Raw genomic sequence first — 19,079 nt, forward strand, 5'->3', positions numbered from 1 at the left:
GAATGAACGTTTGTTTGTATCCAGCCTCCTTACCACTGTTTCCTTCGATGACATCCTTGGTCGTCAAATCAAAGCAATTGACGTCAAACTCGTCAAACACGTCCCTAGTTAGCACTGACCTCAGCTCAACGGCAACTGCCGAGGGCAGTGGTGGCACAGGTAGGTGCATTCGTTGTAAAGCAACAAATTAACCTTCGGGACATCGACATTCCATGTTGTAGAGGCGAATTTGTTATAACTGTCTTTGCTTAGAGACATTCATAACACATGAAAAACAGCAATTCGGCCGGGTCACACGAAACCCTTCATCATACAGGTAATTCCGTTGCAGGGGCGTTTGTCGTAGAGGCTTTCGACTGTGAACAAGCTCGATAGTGCTCGGCCTGTTCTTATCGCATGCTTGCCGCCTGTGTTCGCTCGTTGTAGCTTTGTCATCGGGTGACCCGCTACCAAATTAGCAGCCCAGAATGGGCTGCACAAACAGTGTGTGCTTGCTCTAAACAGCTGCGTGAGAGTAACACATTCTGGTCTATAGCCTTTCCTTATAAGTTACCCGTGCTTTAAATGAGAATTCTGAGTATCAAAACAGCAGAGCATATATGACCTGTTGGGCATTACAGGGTTAAGCATATTTTTATAAGCGAAGGTATGGTTAGGTGCACAAATGGACTAAAGAAGAAGAAGAAAAAAAAAATTGATGAAAAGGAAGAACTCACAGTGTCAAGGGAAAGCATGTTCTCAGGGTCAAGCAATAACCGCAAGATGCCTGAAAGCTGTACCGCCCCACCAAGGTCTGGAAGAATTAAAAAGTAATTATCTCGTAAGTCAAGTTCGCTGTATTAGGTGCAGCATTAAAGTGTTGACGAGCTTTTGTACGAACCTGGGTCAGGATCACAGATCATCTGTTCAATGATGATGTTGATCAGCAGTTGATCCTGCATGAAAGACACGACTACCATAAGGACACCACAACTAAAAACACCTATAGTAAGAATTAATTCACAACTTCAATTCGGGGGTTATTACGTGCAAAAATCACGATCACGAATTATGAGGCACGTGCCTCACGAATTATGAGGCACGCTGTAGTAGGGGACTCTGGATTAATTTGGGCCACCTGGGGTTCCTCTAATGTGCGCCTAAATATAAGTACAGTAGACTTCCGTTAATTCAATTTTTTGGTGAACTCAATCCTGGATGAAGGTCCCCAGCCCCTGCCCATGCATTTCTGTGGGCCCAAAATGTTATTGCTACGATCCTAAAATTGGCCTCTGCTGGACCCTTAATGATGATCCTAATAATAACCCATTTAGTGGCATCGTCTTTCTCGGCAGAGCCTGCATTGAATTACGTGCCTTAAGCACACATATTATTTAATTAAAAACGCCAATTTCCGGCTTCTCCCTAGGACAATCTTCAAACAATAACCGTAGCTAACAATGCTCGATTAAGGTATTTACACAATTTTACCCCCCCCTTCCTCTTCAAGAAAATTGGGCCAAAATTTGCCTGCGCGATGCAGTCAAACACTAATACCGAAACCATGGCGACGCTGAATGTAGGAAACTGGTCTCCGTTGTACAACATACATTGAGACAACTTTTCTTGCTAAAAAATCAGGGGCACATTAGACTCCTACTTTGGGCACATAGAAAGTGGGCACGCATTTGATTCAGAGGTGTGTTACAGCAAGGAAAATAGCGCCAAACAAATCAGCTACGTTTTTTTGGCATTTTTACTCCATCTTGTGTAACTCGACCCACTGGACAACTCAACCAATTCATCAGTCTCATCAAGATCGAATTAACGTAAGGCGGCTGTACGCACGAGTGTTTTTCAAAGCATTTCGCCCCCATTGAAACGCAACCGCCGCCGCTGGATTCGAACATGTTATTTCGAGCTCAGTAGCACAGCTAATGCCACTGCCCTACTGCGGTGGGTACAGTAAGAACAGTTTCAAATACTTTTGTGATAGGAGTACCGTGACCACTAACAAACCTACACCAGAATTAAAAGCAGCAGTTCAGGCTTCTTTGTACACCCAAGAATAGCAATATTATGAGAAAGTGATAGCTTCTCACGACTTCCGAGGCGAGAACTTTTGCAGTTTAGTGGACAGTGCGAGTTTGTCTACATCGTTTGGGAGCGACAGAGAGAAACTGTAAGCACTGAGAGTGTATTATTGATGTTCCACTGTCTTTGTGTAAATGTGGATAATGTCCACACACAATGCGTGCTGGTGCAAGCAGGATAAGAGGTGGCAGAAGATTTTGATCCCAGTCAGGTAGAGAAAAAAACATGAAAGGGATCCTACTGCCCAGACGCAGTCCGCAAATGTCATGCCTGGCTAGGCCGGGCAAGATATTGCACCTTTAGATTTTCCCATCTTTTACATGGTTTTCTATGAAGGCAGCACAGAGAATCTGTCAAGTCCATCAAATTTGGCTTATCAGGGAAGGACACACAGTGGGTGCCTGAATGCAGTGTCCGACATTTGAAAATTAAGCGACCGTCACGATCAACAGAATATACAGCAAATATGTGATCACACTAATGCTTTCGTACATATAATGTTCTATGTCCGGAACAACCCCAGCCAACGCCTTCTCAATGAGAGGTACGCTGCAATCTTCCCAAGGTTTCTTTATGCATTCAACAAGACGTACTGTGTTTATTTTATTTGGTGCCCATGTTGACTACCATTAATGAAATGTGCATTTTATAGATGCAGAGACACGGCCGAAGACATTGCACAAGCACATTAGCTGTCAAACAGTCGTGGAAATTGAAGACGTGCCAAACTCTTTGGAGACATGCGTGCGTGACAATGGGGGAACGCCACTCACGTCGTCCTGCACGTTGGACTGCTGGAATGCGTACTCGCGCACCATGGACGGACTGTAGTCCACTAAGTAGGAGAGAATGTCGATGGAGGCCGTCTTGATCACTGTGTCCTCCATGCCCTGTGTACACGAGACAAAGAGGGTGCAGGTTTGTGAGAGAATGTCGCACCAAACAGGCTGCCAATTTACATCATGGTCTGTCTGGCCATGCTTGTGTAACGTCTTTCACTGTCAGTTTCGAATTTCCTAACCTTTTCAGACAATAATGTAGAACCCAAAAGTTGTTACAGCTACAAAAGTAATCATTGTAAGCAGTGTCAATTTAGATTTGCCCGCATCACCATTTTATTGGAAGTGCAAGAATGCCTATTTCTCCCACACAGCAAGCAATATATTCAATTTGTTTCAAATATTCATATTAAATTGAATATTCGAAAATACGCCTAGTTTTCGAATCGAATACAGATATTGAAAATATAATATTCGATAATATTTTTTTATTTTCGAAAATTTTCACACCTTTAATACAAAGCCATTCCGTACCTCCACCTAGGCTTGGGGAACTCTGGGTACTACAAGAGTAAAAAATTGGCTGGAAATCTTTACTCACCAAAGTAATTTCCAATGCTTGTAGAATACCTAAACTTGATAGTGTCTATAATGAGGGGAAGAGCAAAAAGGCTTATTCAGTGATCTCACTCAAAGTGAAGCATCATTTTTATTACATTCCCAGAGGCTAAAGTATAGAAAAACAAAAGCCAATAAAGCCTACCTTCATTAATTAGACCGGCCTTCTAATCCAAATTCAACAGCGCCTAAAAGGTTCAACAGTTGTCCCTGCAATTTCTCCAAGCTCAAGTGCCAGATAATTCAAGCCAATTTAAGTGTCTAGTTCAGGTTGATTGGGAAGGTTGTGATCAGCGAAGTTAATTAGAAAAAGAAAAGCAGGTCCAAAGCATACTTTGGAATCTACTGCATTTGAAGCTTTTGGCAGGTGGTTAATTAAGACTACGCTTTCTGCATTACACGTGCTATGAACAATAGATCGGTGAAAGTGCTCATCACGACGTGTGACAACCCGCGAGGAGATCTGCTGGTACTGAAACAGGAAACTGAGTGCGTAGCAGGTGCCTATGGCTTTCGATTGCACATGCCTAGAATTTTTTCTTGTTTACATGGTATCCAGCAGCCGGAATATGTGTCATACAAATGTCGTTTGGTGGTATAGTGGCATAGCTGTACTAGGTCATTTCATGTGTTCTCGATCGCAAACGTTGCCACACAAAAAGTGTACGAAATGGGATCGTAACAGCAAAGTTCTAGTGTATTTGTTGCAGCGATAACATTTTAGGCATCGGTTATGTTTCACTACTTCATTCCTTAGTGAGCTAAAGCCGTCCATCAGCACATCTGTAAGGTCAAGTACAGCTGGGGCAACGTATAAGCAGGTTCGATATTTGGGGCTATCTGATGTCCTATGTGTGTGAGCTACTCAACAAGACAGCAGCAGCAGCAGTCAGGAAAGTCTGGAAGGGTTTGCTTAGAAAGCTTCGCTTTCAATTCAGGGGTGGAGAGACGACTAGTCCTCCAGCCCACTGCTATGGCCTCCATATTTTAACCTGCATTGCAACAGCGGCACTTACAGACACGCCTCCTCATATCAAATGCACGCCATTCACTGGTTGTCAAGAAAGCAGCACTGGGAGATATGAGAACGGTAGGCAGCAACTTTCTTTTCCAAGGAGAGCAAAGAAAGAATAGCAGTTATTAGCATCTTACTGCTTCTCCTAACTCAGTGAAGTGCAAGTACGTGGCGTTATAGCTCCACAGGCATGCTGCACACTTATCTCAAACAGTCGCAAGACTCGCACAAAAGTATTCTCTACAGGCAACAAACGTCCACTCTGCATTTTTCGCAAGAACAAACCGAGAGCGAGAGAAACGTACCTTAAAAAATGATTCTCTACATTGTGGCTGTAGCGTTTGTGAAAATGTACAAAACTCCTTGAGGAAAAGCACAAGGTCCCGTCGCTTGTCATCGTCTGTTGCCTCATCTGTCAGCTGGGCAAAAAGTTCACTCAGGAACTTTTCGTCCTCCTGCAACCATGTAATCAACATGAAAGCGAACGTCAATGTTGTGGCAAAACATGTCTACGGAGCAGCCATGCGGCAAAGTCGAGAACAAGAACAGTAGAGGAAAACGACGGGCTCAATTTGTATTAGTCAGAACTTTATGTAGCGACAGACAATGGAGCTTGAGAAGGCATAGTGAAAGTTGTGTTAAATTGCCATGTATAAACAATAATGTAATCAGAAATGAAAGCGGGTTGATCACTTGCTGGAGATGGGGCCGATCCCACACACATGCGGTGCTTTACCTACTACAGCAAAACCTTGTTAAACCTTACCCAGTTAAACAGTACTTTCGTTTTAAAAGTAGTAAAGTAAAAACCTCGACTCAGCGGCCACTGAACATAATGCGTTTTGTATCTGCATAAACTTTACAGACTTATTGTGTACGTATCGGTTAACACATGGCGCTTCTGCTTTTCGAAACGTAATCATGGCGGTGCGTCGTCCCCATCGGGCAGCCCAGCATAAGCCTCAGAGATCAGCACAAGGGCCTCTAAGAGCGTTGTGTGTTTAAACATGAAGCCACATCAACATCAACATCATTTCGGCGCCGTGCCAAAGCGTTGTGGCATTATGTGAGCTAGGACTCGCATCATGCCGAAACTCAGGTAAAAACACTCAAATTCTCAGAGTAGAACAAAAATTGGACATTGTTCGTGCTATCAAACGTGGCATAAGGAAGTCTGCGCTGGCATGCGACCCTTGACTACGGAGTGTAGCATTTGGAATATGAAGCTGCTTGGTAGTGCTGCTGCGACCGCGAGTAGATGGCGGCTACGAGATTCGGCTTTTCGCCATCATTGCCTCTGTTGTTGCCAAAGTGACGACTAGCGACACTGATGAGGACGACATGCGAAAAGTGACAGCACGGGTGATTCAGGCTCAACAGTGGCAGAAGCTGCGAGTTACGTGAGCCTCATGAATGAAATCGTCACGACGAGAACAGCACCCTCCAATGAAAAAGGCGGCCTGTGACTTCTGCAACGCCAACGAGGAATCTGCCATGTGAATATTTGCCGAGAAGAGGGGGCTGGCTGAAAAGCTGGCTCGCATCTTCAGTAAGTATGAGGCCACTGTCGTCGCTGCTTGGCCACCGCGGCATCAAACAAAAATAACAGTCATTTGTCACTCGAAGTGAATAAATACTGCATGTTTATGCCCGTTCATCGCATTCTCTCCGAGTTCCATTTTTCACAGGTGCGTGGGTGATCTCATGCTATTTCGGTTAAGCACGACTACCATTAAGTACGTACTTATTCCGAGCTCTGGCGAACTACCGGTTAACAAGGTTTCACTGTATTAAGCTGCCGTAGCACCATTTCTCTGGCCACTTTCTTGGGTGTTTGTGCATACGATTAGCCCTGGAAGTGTTAGCCAGTGCTGCTCACAGCCAAAGCGGCTTACGTGGAATGCCCTTCTAACTGCAAGTGTCATGTATTATGTGAGCATTATTTCAACAAAATGAAATTTGACGCATGTGAACTTTTATGGGAATGTAGAAATTGCATTTAATTCATTATATCCCATTTCAGCATAATGACATTTGAATCCAGTTTAATGCCGCCCCCCGCACTCAACAGAAGATAATGCATCATTGCAATAATGCATCATTGCATCCTGGATGCCTGTAAAAAGCTGTAAGCTGTAAAAAAAAGTTTGGTCACGTCACCAAATAAAGGGCCACACCCACCTGAAGCATAGAGACAATGTCGGCCTTGTTGAAAAAGATGAATGATGAGAGAGTGGAGAGCATGTTCTCCTCAAAGACTGAGGGTGTGGGCAGCACCACATCCTGGATGTACTGCACCCGGTACGTCTGGTGGATCTTGGCAAGCAGCTCGGGATTCCCCAGGGGGATCACTTCCCGAAATTTCGACACCTGCACCACATGCAGCCCAAATGCAAGGGTTGCTAGGTCAGCGCACAACACAAAAGAACAGCCTATTCGTTCAACCTCCCCTACTCAGAAATGCACTTTAACACGAAGTCCATGCTTGACTTGCTCTAGAAGCTGCCTGGAAAGAACACACCTTTCCTTGGGAACACTGCCTTTCCTTGGGAGGGTTCACTCCATCAGTTACTCTGACCAATCATGTATGGACAACAGGCTAAGATACATCGTCCTTCGAGTAAAACGTCCACGCACACACACGTAGGCACACACTGCTCGCGGTACAAAACATGCCTAAACACGCGCAGTGCAAGAGGCAATCAAGGCAGTGTTAAGGGGGGATGAGGGTCTTGAAAACTTTTTTTTTATTTCTTAACATATCTTCCTGAAAATTGGCATGCAGATGTATCTTTGAATGCTGATCCCAAATATATGTTCACATTTTATATATCTCATCTAGAAATGAAAATATTGCAAAATAATTTATCCCACATAGGTCTTTTCTTACGGGCAATTATGATAATTTCTTAATTAAAAAAACTAGTTTCAAAGTATTTCCAAGGGCCCACTGCACATCCTAAAGCTAAAGAAGTTTTTAAAAAGTGATCATATAGGTCATGAATGAATAACAAAGTAGGAAGAAAAAAAACAATGTGGGAGTAATTAGATTACATCTGACCTAATTGCTAGTCTAGTAGGTTTAATGAAAAATGGAAAGCTTTAGGATGTAGCTGAGGTTTTACTGAAAAAAATGATACCTAATTCAATAAAATCAGTTGATGCAAACATTATGAAAAGTTCTGTAAGGCAAAGGCATTTGATCAAAAAAGCAAAGCTGAGAAAATTGCATTCAAAGTTTTGCTTACTCTGCCACTTTTGTTTACCTATCACATGGAAAATTTTAATGCTTTAGCATGCAGCCCAGTCATTATTGAACACAATAACACCAAACTCGCAGAAATCTGTTCATGTAAAGATTGTGAAAACCTCTGTATTGCATTGGCATTTGACAAAAAAAAAAAAAGCTCAGAAAGTCTTCACTTGCTGTGCCGACGTTCATTAGCTCGAACTTGCGGAAATTCGCGAACTTCTTCGCCAATGAAGTTTTAATGTTGGCTGCGTACTTGTCGCGCCCCGCGCACTCCGCGCAAAACACCGTGTCGAAGCGTTGAGCACGCGAGCTCGGTTCAGCCGCGTCCGTCGGCGCCGAAGCGGCGTGTGGAAACGCCGAAGTCGACGTTAGGCTTAGGTCTGCCGGCTCGGCCGCTTCCGACGACACGGAATCCGAAGCGACTTGCAGCGTCTCAAAAGTTAGCATTTTCGACGGGCTTAGTCCAGGCGCATCCACCGGCACTGCAGAGACTTGCGGTAACACCGAAGTTGACACCGATCGGCATTGTCCAGCCGCGTCCACCGGCGAAGCTGTTGTTGGCGAGCTCAGTCCAGCCGCATCCACCAAGGGTACAGCAGCTTGCGGCATCACCAAAGCTGTAGTTCTCGACGATGTAGCGCTCTTCTTATTGCATGCGCGTTTCTTTTTGCTGACTGCTTTTCGCGTGCTTGCTTTCAAGCGCGCGTCTCGCGCCATCGTGACACGCGGAACAAAGACACCAGGCACGCAAAAGCAAGAAATTCGTGGTTAAAAGAAGCGACTCAATAGCCAAAATATCTACAAGAACGATAAAGAAAAAGGCAGAACGAAAAATACTAGGAAACAACGAGGAGTGCGAAAATGACGTGCGCGCCGGCGAAAGCAGACGACGTGAAGGAGTCGAACAACGCGGCCGCGGGGCCGCGGCAGGCGAAGCATGCGTCACGGCCAATCAGAGGGCTGCGCCTCGGGGAGGCGCCTGTTTCACCCAATCAGCGGCTGACTCGCGACGATTTTGCGTTTGAGAACGGGTGCCTGGGGTGCCGATCGCTCCGCTGCACGAGGGTCTACAGCGTGCCGAGGGGCGCCAGAATGGAGAGCGGGAAACCAGCTTTCAAACGAGACCAAGATGGCGCCGATCGGTTCGCGTCGCGCGGAGCTACGGTAGCTTGAAAATGAGGCAAACCTTCGCGCTTGGCGTTCAATTTCGGCTCACCGACGTTTCTAAATTGCCGTTTTTTTTATACTTCGAGTCGGAATTGAGCCATAATATCTTGTAGAGGCATAGTTGGGACATTAAAGACTTCAAAAACGCAATTTTTGAAAATTGCCATTTTTGACCATTTTTCGCGATTTCAAGACCCGCGTCCCCCCTTAAGGAGAAATGGCAGAGGTGTACACCCGCTGTGAATTCTGCCCCACATGCGGCGCTCTCACGCTGGCGCGACAGCACCGCTCGGCGGTGCTGTTCTTGTGTATAGTCCATCACAAAAACCAAGTTTAGAAAGTACAGAAAGGGTCAATTACCTATAGCTGACCCACATGCAGTGTTGACATTTGAAAGCTAACATTTATTGCTCGCTCTTGATCCTATCCTTTGCCCACTATGTGCTTTTCAATGAGCAGTAACTACAGCTCACTGCTGGTCCTTTGGAAAACCCTGTAAAGAGCTTGCAACCACTGTCTGTAGATGCCTGATCCATCACTGCAGCTGTGGTTACCACCAAACCTCTCCCTATGTGACACTACACTGCTGTGCTGCCTACGGCTGGGTAGGCAAATTCGTAACAAATTCATACTCCTTCCTAATTGGAATGACTGACTCTGTGGTCTCCTCACAGTTACATGACCACTGTAACCGTGAGGAGACCATCAACACCTCCTCTCTGCCACCGCACCCAATTTGGCGTGTCCCGCATCAGCCTCTTCCAAGTGTGCACAGCCAACTGGACGGCCGACCCTTTGCAGAGGCAAAGATATCCTGGGTGCTTGGCCTCATGCATTATCAACTGAGAGAGCTATGCATGCTCTCATGACTTATAAAATCAATAGACCTGAAAAGGTGCTTAAAGACACCCTGTGTCTACTGCTGTGCGAGCAAACTGCCTCACTCCTTTTGCCTTCTTTTTACTTGCAATCCCTCATCCTCTCTCCCCCATGCAGGGTAGCTAACCGGATGTTGATCTTGTTAACCTCTCTAACTTTCCTTTTTTCTCCCTTCCCCTCCTTTTTCTCAAGCTTCCTAATGAACGGACGTGCACGTGCCATTTCTAAAAAAGCAGCCTAAAGTGATAAGGAATAAGAGTACACACACACGTGCTGAAACAAGGCAGACCAAATTCCAGTCAAAAAAGATTAATGACAAAAAGAGGAGGGTAAGAATAAACAGAAACACTGCTGCCAGTGGTCTAGGTAGACCTACCTGCCGAAGGTAGTCCCTATGCCGCCGCCTCTGGCCTGCTGGACAGCCTGGTTCATACTCCAGAATGCCGACAACGTCCAAGATGGCGTCCTCGGCAAACATGGCATCAAACAGTGCATTCTTGTTTAATAAGAAGATGCCCTTGAAGATGTCGTATAGTTGGTACAAACCCTGCAAGAAAAAAAAAAAAATAAATCCATAAGTTAACCTCACTGCACATGCAGCAGGAGCAGTAAAATTTATAAGGTCTCATTTCACCAATGATATCACCAATCAATCTCATCCCATGTGATTGTGAGAAAGGTGATCTCGGAGCCACACTAGCTCGCTGGAAGATGGCAATGAGTGCCGTTCCACTAGGACAGGCACCATAAGGAAAGATTGCAGCGCCATGCCTGCATGTGGCAAGACAAAGAACCCCAGCTGCTATGAGGAAAGCTGGGTAGCAGGCATGGGCCAAGCCATAGACAGCCCTCCTTTGTACGCTTCTCTGTTACTAAGAAAACAAAATGCGGCTGCTTGAGCTACACTTTGTAGCTGCTGGCTGAAACCACCAAGCATGGCACATTACTAGAACTAGCCAAACTTTTGATTATAATGCTACTTTCTGGGGAAAAGACACGAGTCAGCAGCACATCCCATTACCAACCACCTTATACAGGAGTGCCCACAACTTGGTGTCATCTACCACTGCTTTCGCTTGATGGCAATGGTGACGGAGGCTGTTATCACACTCAGCAGGCAGACTGCTCAACCTAAGTTGCTTTCAAGGATGACGTAATTAGGCAAACACAGAAGAGCATATAGACCTTTCCAGTGAAAGCTTCCGGGGCATCGCATTATGCCCTCTGGAGAACTGTAAACATGGCCGAGCACTTCTCAGAACCACTGCAGGAGCTTCCTCTGTACTCCTGTGCAACAGTCCAGCCTCCCATCGGGAAGGTCTATAGGAGGCTATCGTAAAACCAGCAGAGAGAGAGAGAGAGAGAGAAGAAACACACACCTCCCGGTAGTCCAAGTCCTCGCAGGTGTGGAAGACGGGCAGCAGGCGCCGTATGTAGTCCTGCTCCTCGAGGGCGGTGGCCAGTTTGTCTCGTCGCACGGGTGAAGGCAGGCAACTCTGGACCAGGGCGGCCAGCTCTCCAAGCCGCTGGGTCTCGCAAGGGGGAAGCTCCACGGGCGGCAGGCCATCACTGGCCTCTTCCAGGTGCTCATCCTCAGACTCGACCACGTCTTGTGTGATGTCCACCGAGGGGTCCTTGCCCTGCACCTAAATAGAGGGCACAGCAGGCGCCATCCTGTCAACTTACAGGGCGTCAACTAATGGGAAGGTGCTCAACTGAACCAACTGGCACATGCAGAAGCATGTGCCAGTTGGTTCAGCATCCCCTTCAGTCACACATCATGATGGACTGTCAATAAGTTTGTCTAATTTACATAACCTTATCCCAAGGCACTGCACATTCCACTGAACGAAAGTGGAAGTGGCAGGATGATGATGCATGCATACATTTCTAGTGAGCCTTCACAATTAAAGTACGGTAAAAGCTCGTTAATTCGAACCGCAAGGGGAAGCCGCTTCAGTTCGAATTAACGAAAGTTCGAACTAACGAAAGTGAAGGAGCAAGAAGTCTCGGAGGTTATGTAGAATGGGGAGGCGGCAGCCGCCGCTGCCTTCTGGCTGACCCCGCGTCGGTTAGATTTTTTTCCGATTTTGCCTTCTCTCGCCGTTCTCTCCATTTCGGAGGCGATACAGCCTTGTGTGTAGGCAGTAGGCGCGTTTCTCTGGCCGTGTGCCAGGCGAGCGTAGTTCGAATTATCCGTGAGGGAACCTTCTCGCGTTCGAATTAACGGACTTTTTTTATACATAGACTTCTGTGGAGCTTGGCCAGACCAAATCGTACAGTTCGAATTATCCATAAATTCGAATTATTGAAGTTCAAATTAACAAGCTTTCACTGTAATTAAACATTGATTTATTGTACAGTATTGTTCTGCTGTTTCGTAAAAAATTGGATCAGCAGCTCAGAACACATCAATTTAATTATTCGCTGCAAGCTTTGCAAGAAAGGAAGAACTGTTCCTTCACCATTGAAGACGAAGTGCAGTACGTCATTCTGCTGCATTAGTAATGATTTGTGTTTCACGTGCAAGTAAAATGCCTTGGCTTTTGTGCACTCAACAGACAGCCGAAAACCAAGGTTGGAGGACTGCACAGAGGCAGCCCCACACTAAAGCAAATAGTGATAATAGAGATCGTGCAGAGATGGCATCAGTGAGTTCTGCAGGTAAATTCAACAAGACATGCCAAACTATTTTCTATCACGCTGAAGTGCAACATAGCATTCTAATCATCAGTGGTCAACTACACTATACTAATTATAACAAGCACATTAGGTCATAGGAGCCAGTACCAGAACAGTGGCAGTGCCAACATCTTTTTCCCTCCATATGTTTACATCATTTCCTCACCTATGAAAGAGCTGTTCATAGCCTGAACTGTGCTAGGACACCTTGGTGAACTAATCTATCCCTTTAGCTCCACTTATTAGTTTGTCTTTATTGTCTCTGTTAGGACATTTCACAGTGACAATTATTGGTATGTGAATGTTTGCATACATGGAACAATTCATTTGTGTGAAAAAAAGGAATGCTTTGTACAGCTTTGTGTCTGCACCACACTTAAAGGGGGCATGACACCCAATTTTCAATCATAATCTGTATTGTGTGAGGTAATCCTTGTGCGTTCAAGAACATGTTGGCAAAATTTTTGCGCATTTGAACCAGCATGTAATTTGTAATTGAATTTTTTATATTACACTTGAATGGCATAACAGTCAAGCAACACTGGCACGCTAGCAAGCTGTGACGTCATAAGCAGCATGCTCGCCGAGAAAGCATGTGTATCCCGGCGAAGAATTTGTGTCTTGACTGTGCACTCATGTGGGGAACTGCTTTGATCAGCTTGAAATTGGGATTGTTCTACTTGCAGCAGCTGAAACCATGCCACCGTGGCGCCTATGTAGAGCTTAGGGGTACCCGAGTAAACGGAGCAAGGAGTGCTCCGTATTGTTCTTCAGGTTCCCCAAGAGCCCGCCAAGCGGAAGGTTTGGGAGACGAATGTGAGCAGGAACGAATGGCGCTCATCTGATGCTTTTTTGTTTTGTTCTCAGAACACTTCCCGCCAGACAGCTACAATGTTGATTTGCGCCTGCTCGCCGAATTTGGGATACCCGTAAAGCTGAGGCTGCGGCCAGACTCAATGCCGACCGGGTTCATGCACCGCCCCACCCGGCAGGCAGTGCCCGGGCAAAACGTCAGCCTTGCTATATATTATTGATATTGGTTGCAACAGAGCAAGTTCAAGTAAACATTCAACCAAAGTGTACATCATATAAAATCCTTGCGCTGCAGACACATGTGTGCGGGCATTTGTTTACATGTGCCGCACGCAACTACAGAGTAGGAAAAAAAAGAACTGGTGGGAATGTGTGGTAGCTTAACAAAATCAGTTTTGTTGAGTACGGATCGAAAAGACATGCATGCCAGCAAACAATCTACGCACACAACAGTTTGCATTGTGCGAAGTAGCACCAGACTTCTGTGTACGGCTCGCTAAGTGTGGCTAAGCTCGGTGTGGTAGGTGGCAGCCCAGGCTCTTCATTGATGGAGTCAGGCTCATTACCAAAGGTAAATCCAGGGTGACAGAAGCAGTTGCTGAGTGTGTCTGCTGACACAACTTCCAGGCATCAGCAAGAATGACATTTTCTGACTGTCTAAGCGCAGTATCACGTGGTGCAGCAGGAGGAACGATAGAGCACTTTTAAATTCTTGATAATGCCTTGATCCATAGGCTGGAGAACGCTGATTGTGTTCGGTGGCAGGTATTCCATCTCAATCGCTTTCAGACGCCTGATCAAGGCATGGACACTGCAGCTGTCCACGAACAGAAGCACTTTGCACTTCTGCAACTCATACTTTCAGTCATACTTACGTATGTATCCCTCAAACAATTTTTGGGTGATCCACGCCTTACTATTTGCTTCGTACCACACAGGCAAAGACTTTTTTCCCTTGAAACATCGAGGGTTTTTAGATTTAGAAGCTCTTCTGTGCCCGAAGTGTTGCTACCTACAACAACAGTGAGTTGTTCACGACTATGCTTCCCACTGTTGCAAGGTCCTCCAGCCAGCGCAGAGGTTTGTAAATGCATTAACAACAAAGTACACCTGAAACATTTGAGATCTATCGCAATGGAATGGGTAGCAAGTGAAACATGAATATTTAGCACTTTGTCACTAACAGACCCACATATTATCGTCTGTTTCACAAAATATCTTATTACTATTACCAAAAGAGCAGAAAGACAGCTGATAAGCATACCTGGCAAATTTTTTCCCATATCTCGTCACATCCCGCCTTCTCCTGAAAGCTCAATGCTAGGTCATAGTTGTCACCTTCCGACCACACGATCAGCGTCTCCTGCAACACATGACACAGAAATATCCATCAACACAAAATCCACTCAAGATTACATAGCTGATAGCAAAATGCACCCAGACTGTCCATGAAAACTTGTACCCTCAAACAGGGATTCTGAGCTGAACACACACACAACACACAAACCCCTCCCCACCAACCCTTTTTCACACTGAGATTGCCCAGCTTGCCAATATTTTTTGTCAAAAATGTAGACACTACCAGTAGAAACTGCCATAAGCCATTTCTTTTATTGAAGCAGCCCAGCAAATGTTTGTTTGGAGTCCAAACTCACTCAGCTCAACTGCACAGAGGAAGGTGTGAAAATGCTTATAAATGGCCATTTCAACTAACAGCTTTTATTGCTTCATTGCTAACCCTACTGAATCTATAGATGCGACATACTGAGAAATTTCTCGCAAGTTTTTTTGTCTTCTTTTTCTCATTTCTTGCCTGAATAGAAGAGGCTGTTCTTTTATGTGTGGAAAGCAATACCCTTTAGGTTCATTTTAAATAGAGTCATTGGATGCAAATTACAAGGCTGAAAAGAAAAAGATGCCTTCTGATGCTTACATACACTCATGTTAAGAATTCAGTTGTAATGAATGCGTCTGAATTTCACACCTTTTCTTCAAAAGTTTTTATGTTAGCCTCACTGTCAGCTCTGTCAGGAAACCGTAGTCTTCCGCTTGGCTGCCAGAAACTAGTGTAAAATAATCTTGACAGCACAACTTTAGATTTATGAAGAAATCCTATTACAGCAAATGCAAATCAGTTGTATGACGTTTCTTGCACCTCAAACACAGTGCCTAGGCTTTTGCTGTCTTGCGTTTCCCCACACCCAAAACCCACTGGTTAGCCAAGACCATACGTTCATAGAACTAGCAAATATACTTGAGGAATTTCATAAAATAATTACTATGCATCTTTCAAACTATGCCCAAGGTACAAAAATGAGTCTGAAAAGGCAGCACCTTTTCGTTTTGGGCACCTAAACAAGTTGAAAGCCAATAATTCAGGGGCGTTTACTGACGAATTGAGTGATAGTACGAAGAACATAGTACGAAGAACATCTTGGGCCCTTTCACGAGTTTCCTAGCAAACAAACTAGATGTGAGGGAACAGTGGACAGAAGTAAGCACTTTTGTGAAATAGCAAACTGCACGCACGGTATAAGCTGTGACCTGCTTATGTTCGCAGCTGAGCAAGCTCTGCGACTTGCAGCTGTCGTAAAGAAACGAAGACAGTCTGCAGCCATTTCCAGACCACAAAAATGCAATGAAAACAGAGCAGCAGGTAATAAGCAAAGGACTTATCACCATGAGATAAGAGACCTGCAAAAACGAGCAGCATAGGTTTGGAAAGCCCCACCCCTGTTATCTACCCAGACAGCAGACACAACTATCGCAGCTCACAGTGCGAGCACAACGGTGGCCATGGTAGTTATCAGCATGAGAGGCGGACTACATGTCAAAAGCCTTCATCAACGTAAAGGAAGGCAGCGGCGTCAAGCTGTCTGGCATCAAACCACGGTGAGAAGCAGAAAAAACAAAATGACTCTGCACTGCACACTGTTATGGACAGTACATATACTTGCCACAGTAGTTCAGACATGTTCCCAGATTGCAACGAAGGTGCTCAGTTCAGGGCATAAAGCTACTTAGTCACTAATGCAATGAACAACACAGCTGAAGTAAGTGTACAGAAGGGCTGATGGACACACAAATTCGAGCCCATTGATACGTTGCTTGAGATTAACACATTCGGAAATTACAAACCAGAGCACTAAACATAACAATAATAGGCATCAAATTCAGTTTGCCAACACATATTCCACAGCTACGGAGTTGTCATTAATGCAGGTCTCATTACAGAAAATGATGCCAAATATATCTGCCTGTTATTAACAGCCTCCAAGTGACAGCGATGATACAAAATTATATAGCTCAATGAATGGAGGTGTTTGATGTGATTACTATTAGCTGATAAGTTTGCAGATATACATGAAGGGTCAACAAAATCGTCAACACGAGACAAAAAAAAAAAAAAAAGGCGACACTGACCAATGTGCTAGGTGCAAAGGACTAGGACGTTACTCACAGTTTGACTACAATTGGCGAAGAACAAAGTTAATGCGTGAAGAGGTTACCATGGTGTTTCTGCCCAGATATAAAAAGCGTAATTACGTGTGTATGTTTAAATATGGAGCTCCCTTTTGTGTAGGAGTCGTATCCGAACAAGTTGCGTCATGCAAGGTCTTACCTGTTGCTTCTGGTAGGCGGTGTCCTGCTGTATTTTTGATTCCAAGAGTAACGAGCCTTCAAAGAAAAAAAAAGAAAGAAAGAGAACAGAGAGCGAATTAAGCATCGAAGAGAAGCATCGCACACGACAACTTGCGGCTGTCAAGCGACGCGGTAGGGGAAGGCAGATTTTGTTTGCTGAACCAAAGGCATTGGCTGAAAGTCAGAATTTCAACACCCCTGACGCGCCAAGACGCAAGTAGTTCGAAAATCGCACCAGCGCTGATTTGGCATGCTCCAAGGGCTGGACGAATCGATAAGTAAAAACGGGAAAGATGGGGCGCTCAAGAGCACAAAAAGAAAAATTGAAAGCGCGGTCGTCCAGTTCCATCGTGCAGAACAGAGTAGGGGGGCACAGGTTGGGGTAGAAACAAACAAGACACGGCTGGCAGGTAGCCGCGCACAATAATAATTAAAAAAAAAGTTTAGGAAAGAGGCCTTCAACGACGTTATTTTAATCCTCTCGCGAACGCAAACTTTGCTGCTGCGGAGAGAGAGGCTGCACACCATCTCCAAGAATGTAAACAATAGCGAAGCCTCATTTTTAGGCGGTCTCGGACTCGACCGCCGTTGGCGTCTCGATGCGACAGGTGTGGACAAGGTTTGCGACGAGCATCGCGGAAACACGGTTCAAACATACAGGTCGACGCGCGAGTGACGTTTGGCCGAAGCACACCGCGGGGTCATGGAGCAAGCAGGGGAAGGGGGGGTTTACTCACCGTCCGACTCGGCCCGAACGAGAAGGGACATAGCCTTGAGCCGCTCAACGTACGAAGACGACACATGGCCCGTGCCGCGGTCATCCCACTGGCGATCGGCGTTCAAGGCGTACAATTTGACGCGTCTTCTCGTATCCGCCATACTCGTCGTCGGTCGAACGACGTCGGGCGCTGCTTCTCCGCTCTTCGCTTGACTGTCGCGCCGCCGATCACATCCCGGTCGCTGGGCTCCTGCGGGACCGACCAGGGCTCAGCACACAGCCCGACGCAGGCCTCTGGGTCTCGCCACTTTTGCACGACACGTCGCGGAAGCACAATGCCCGCCGGTCCGTCCGGCCGCTCCGCCGACGGGGATGCAGGCCGCCAGGCGAAAATTTAAATTGTTTTAGGGTTAAGTAGGCACAGCTTTTAGGCTTAACACGTATCTCGGAAAGATGCCACTGTGCTAGCCTGGATTTAGGCTTCGAAAGAGTAACAAAACCACGGCGAAAAATGCATCGAAATATTGCACGGCGCGGCTGACGGCTTTTCCGAGACACACGTCGGCGCACGCGATCCGGATAAAGTTCACGAAGCCAAACAATTGCTGATGAATGCGTCCACAGAGTCCGGTGACGAGGAAAAAACTTACCAATCGCTCACCTCACCTACTGGGTGAATACAACGCCATTTTGAAATTGCCAAAGCACTACGGGGTCTTCTATTGTGAAGCCAGGGCGCGGCGCGAAATTTAAACTCGTTGACGTCACGCAAGCGCCGCAACAGCTGATTCATTTCTTCCGAGGTTCACACGCACGTTTTGTTGTTTACATACTTCGCATACGCATTGAAACTGAACTCGGTGACAATTTTGCTTACCCTTAGGTACAAATTTTGGATTGTAAGGTTTTTGGAAAAGTTTGAATAGTCTTACGATAAAAGACTACAAAATGAGAGTGGCAAAATGGTGCTCCCTGATGTATCCAGCGAAGCGAGGCTACGTCAAGTGTCCGCCAAATAAGGTGAAAATCAATAATTTATTTCAAGAATTGTTTGCTGCACGGTGTGTCGAAAACTGCTACTGTACAATAGTAAACGTAAACGCCAAGCTCAAAAGTACTATGCAGGTAGGCAGCGAACGTTTGCGAGACAAGCTGCGCCAAAAGAAGTTTCGCGTTTGATGGTGTTTCTTTTTCAAACAGGAAGGAAATAAGTGTATAGTTATTACTGCCGATTAAATTCAATTAATTTTTGAGGTCCTATCACACGCGAGCGTGAAATTCCATAGCATCGCACTAGGTCAAGCACTACAGCTGACCGTAAAAGCATTGAATGGAAAAGGAAGGACGGAAAGATTCCGTAGCACCCAAGCACCGCCGCTAGGGAGCGTTAGTGTACTATTATTTTTTTTATTAAACATTTTCACAGTACGCTTAAAAAGC

General features: G+C 45.6%; 1 protein-coding gene across 3 annotated transcripts in view; it reads right to left on the reverse strand.

Moving 5' to 3' along the window:
* flfl (serine/threonine-protein phosphatase 4 regulatory subunit 3 flfl) overlaps nt 1-18,431 on the reverse strand; it is a 36,836-nt gene extending 18,405 nt beyond the window's left edge. The window contains exons 1-12 of one of the 3 annotated variants that reach the window (XM_065447163.2): nt 18,290-18,431; nt 17,659-17,889; nt 16,902-16,957; nt 14,544-14,642; nt 11,164-11,430; nt 10,161-10,331; nt 6,667-6,855; nt 4,791-4,940; nt 3,454-3,498; nt 2,847-2,963; nt 881-935; nt 717-793 (exon numbers count right to left, since the gene is read on the reverse strand). In XM_065447163.2, the coding sequence (XP_065303235.2) occupies nt 717-793; nt 881-935; nt 2,847-2,963; nt 3,454-3,498; nt 4,791-4,940; nt 6,667-6,855; nt 10,161-10,331; nt 11,164-11,430; nt 14,544-14,642; nt 16,902-16,957; nt 17,659-17,800 (1,368 nt within the window). In that variant the 5' untranslated portion in view covers nt 17,801-17,889; nt 18,290-18,431. Of the gene's footprint in view, nt 1-716; nt 794-880; nt 936-2,846; nt 2,964-3,453; nt 3,499-4,790; nt 4,941-6,666; nt 6,856-10,160; nt 10,332-11,163; nt 11,431-14,543; nt 14,643-16,901; nt 16,958-17,658 lie in introns of all 3 variants that reach the window. The other 2 variants (XM_065447164.2, XM_065447162.2) reach the window with 2 other exon arrangements.
* Between the last annotated feature and the right edge of the window lie 648 nt (nt 18,432-19,079).

This window comes from Dermacentor albipictus, chromosome 7 (genome assembly GCF_038994185.2).
Source record: "Dermacentor albipictus isolate Rhodes 1998 colony chromosome 7, USDA_Dalb.pri_finalv2, whole genome shotgun sequence".
In the NCBI taxonomy this organism is placed as follows: domain Eukaryota; kingdom Metazoa; phylum Arthropoda; class Arachnida; order Ixodida; family Ixodidae; genus Dermacentor; species Dermacentor albipictus.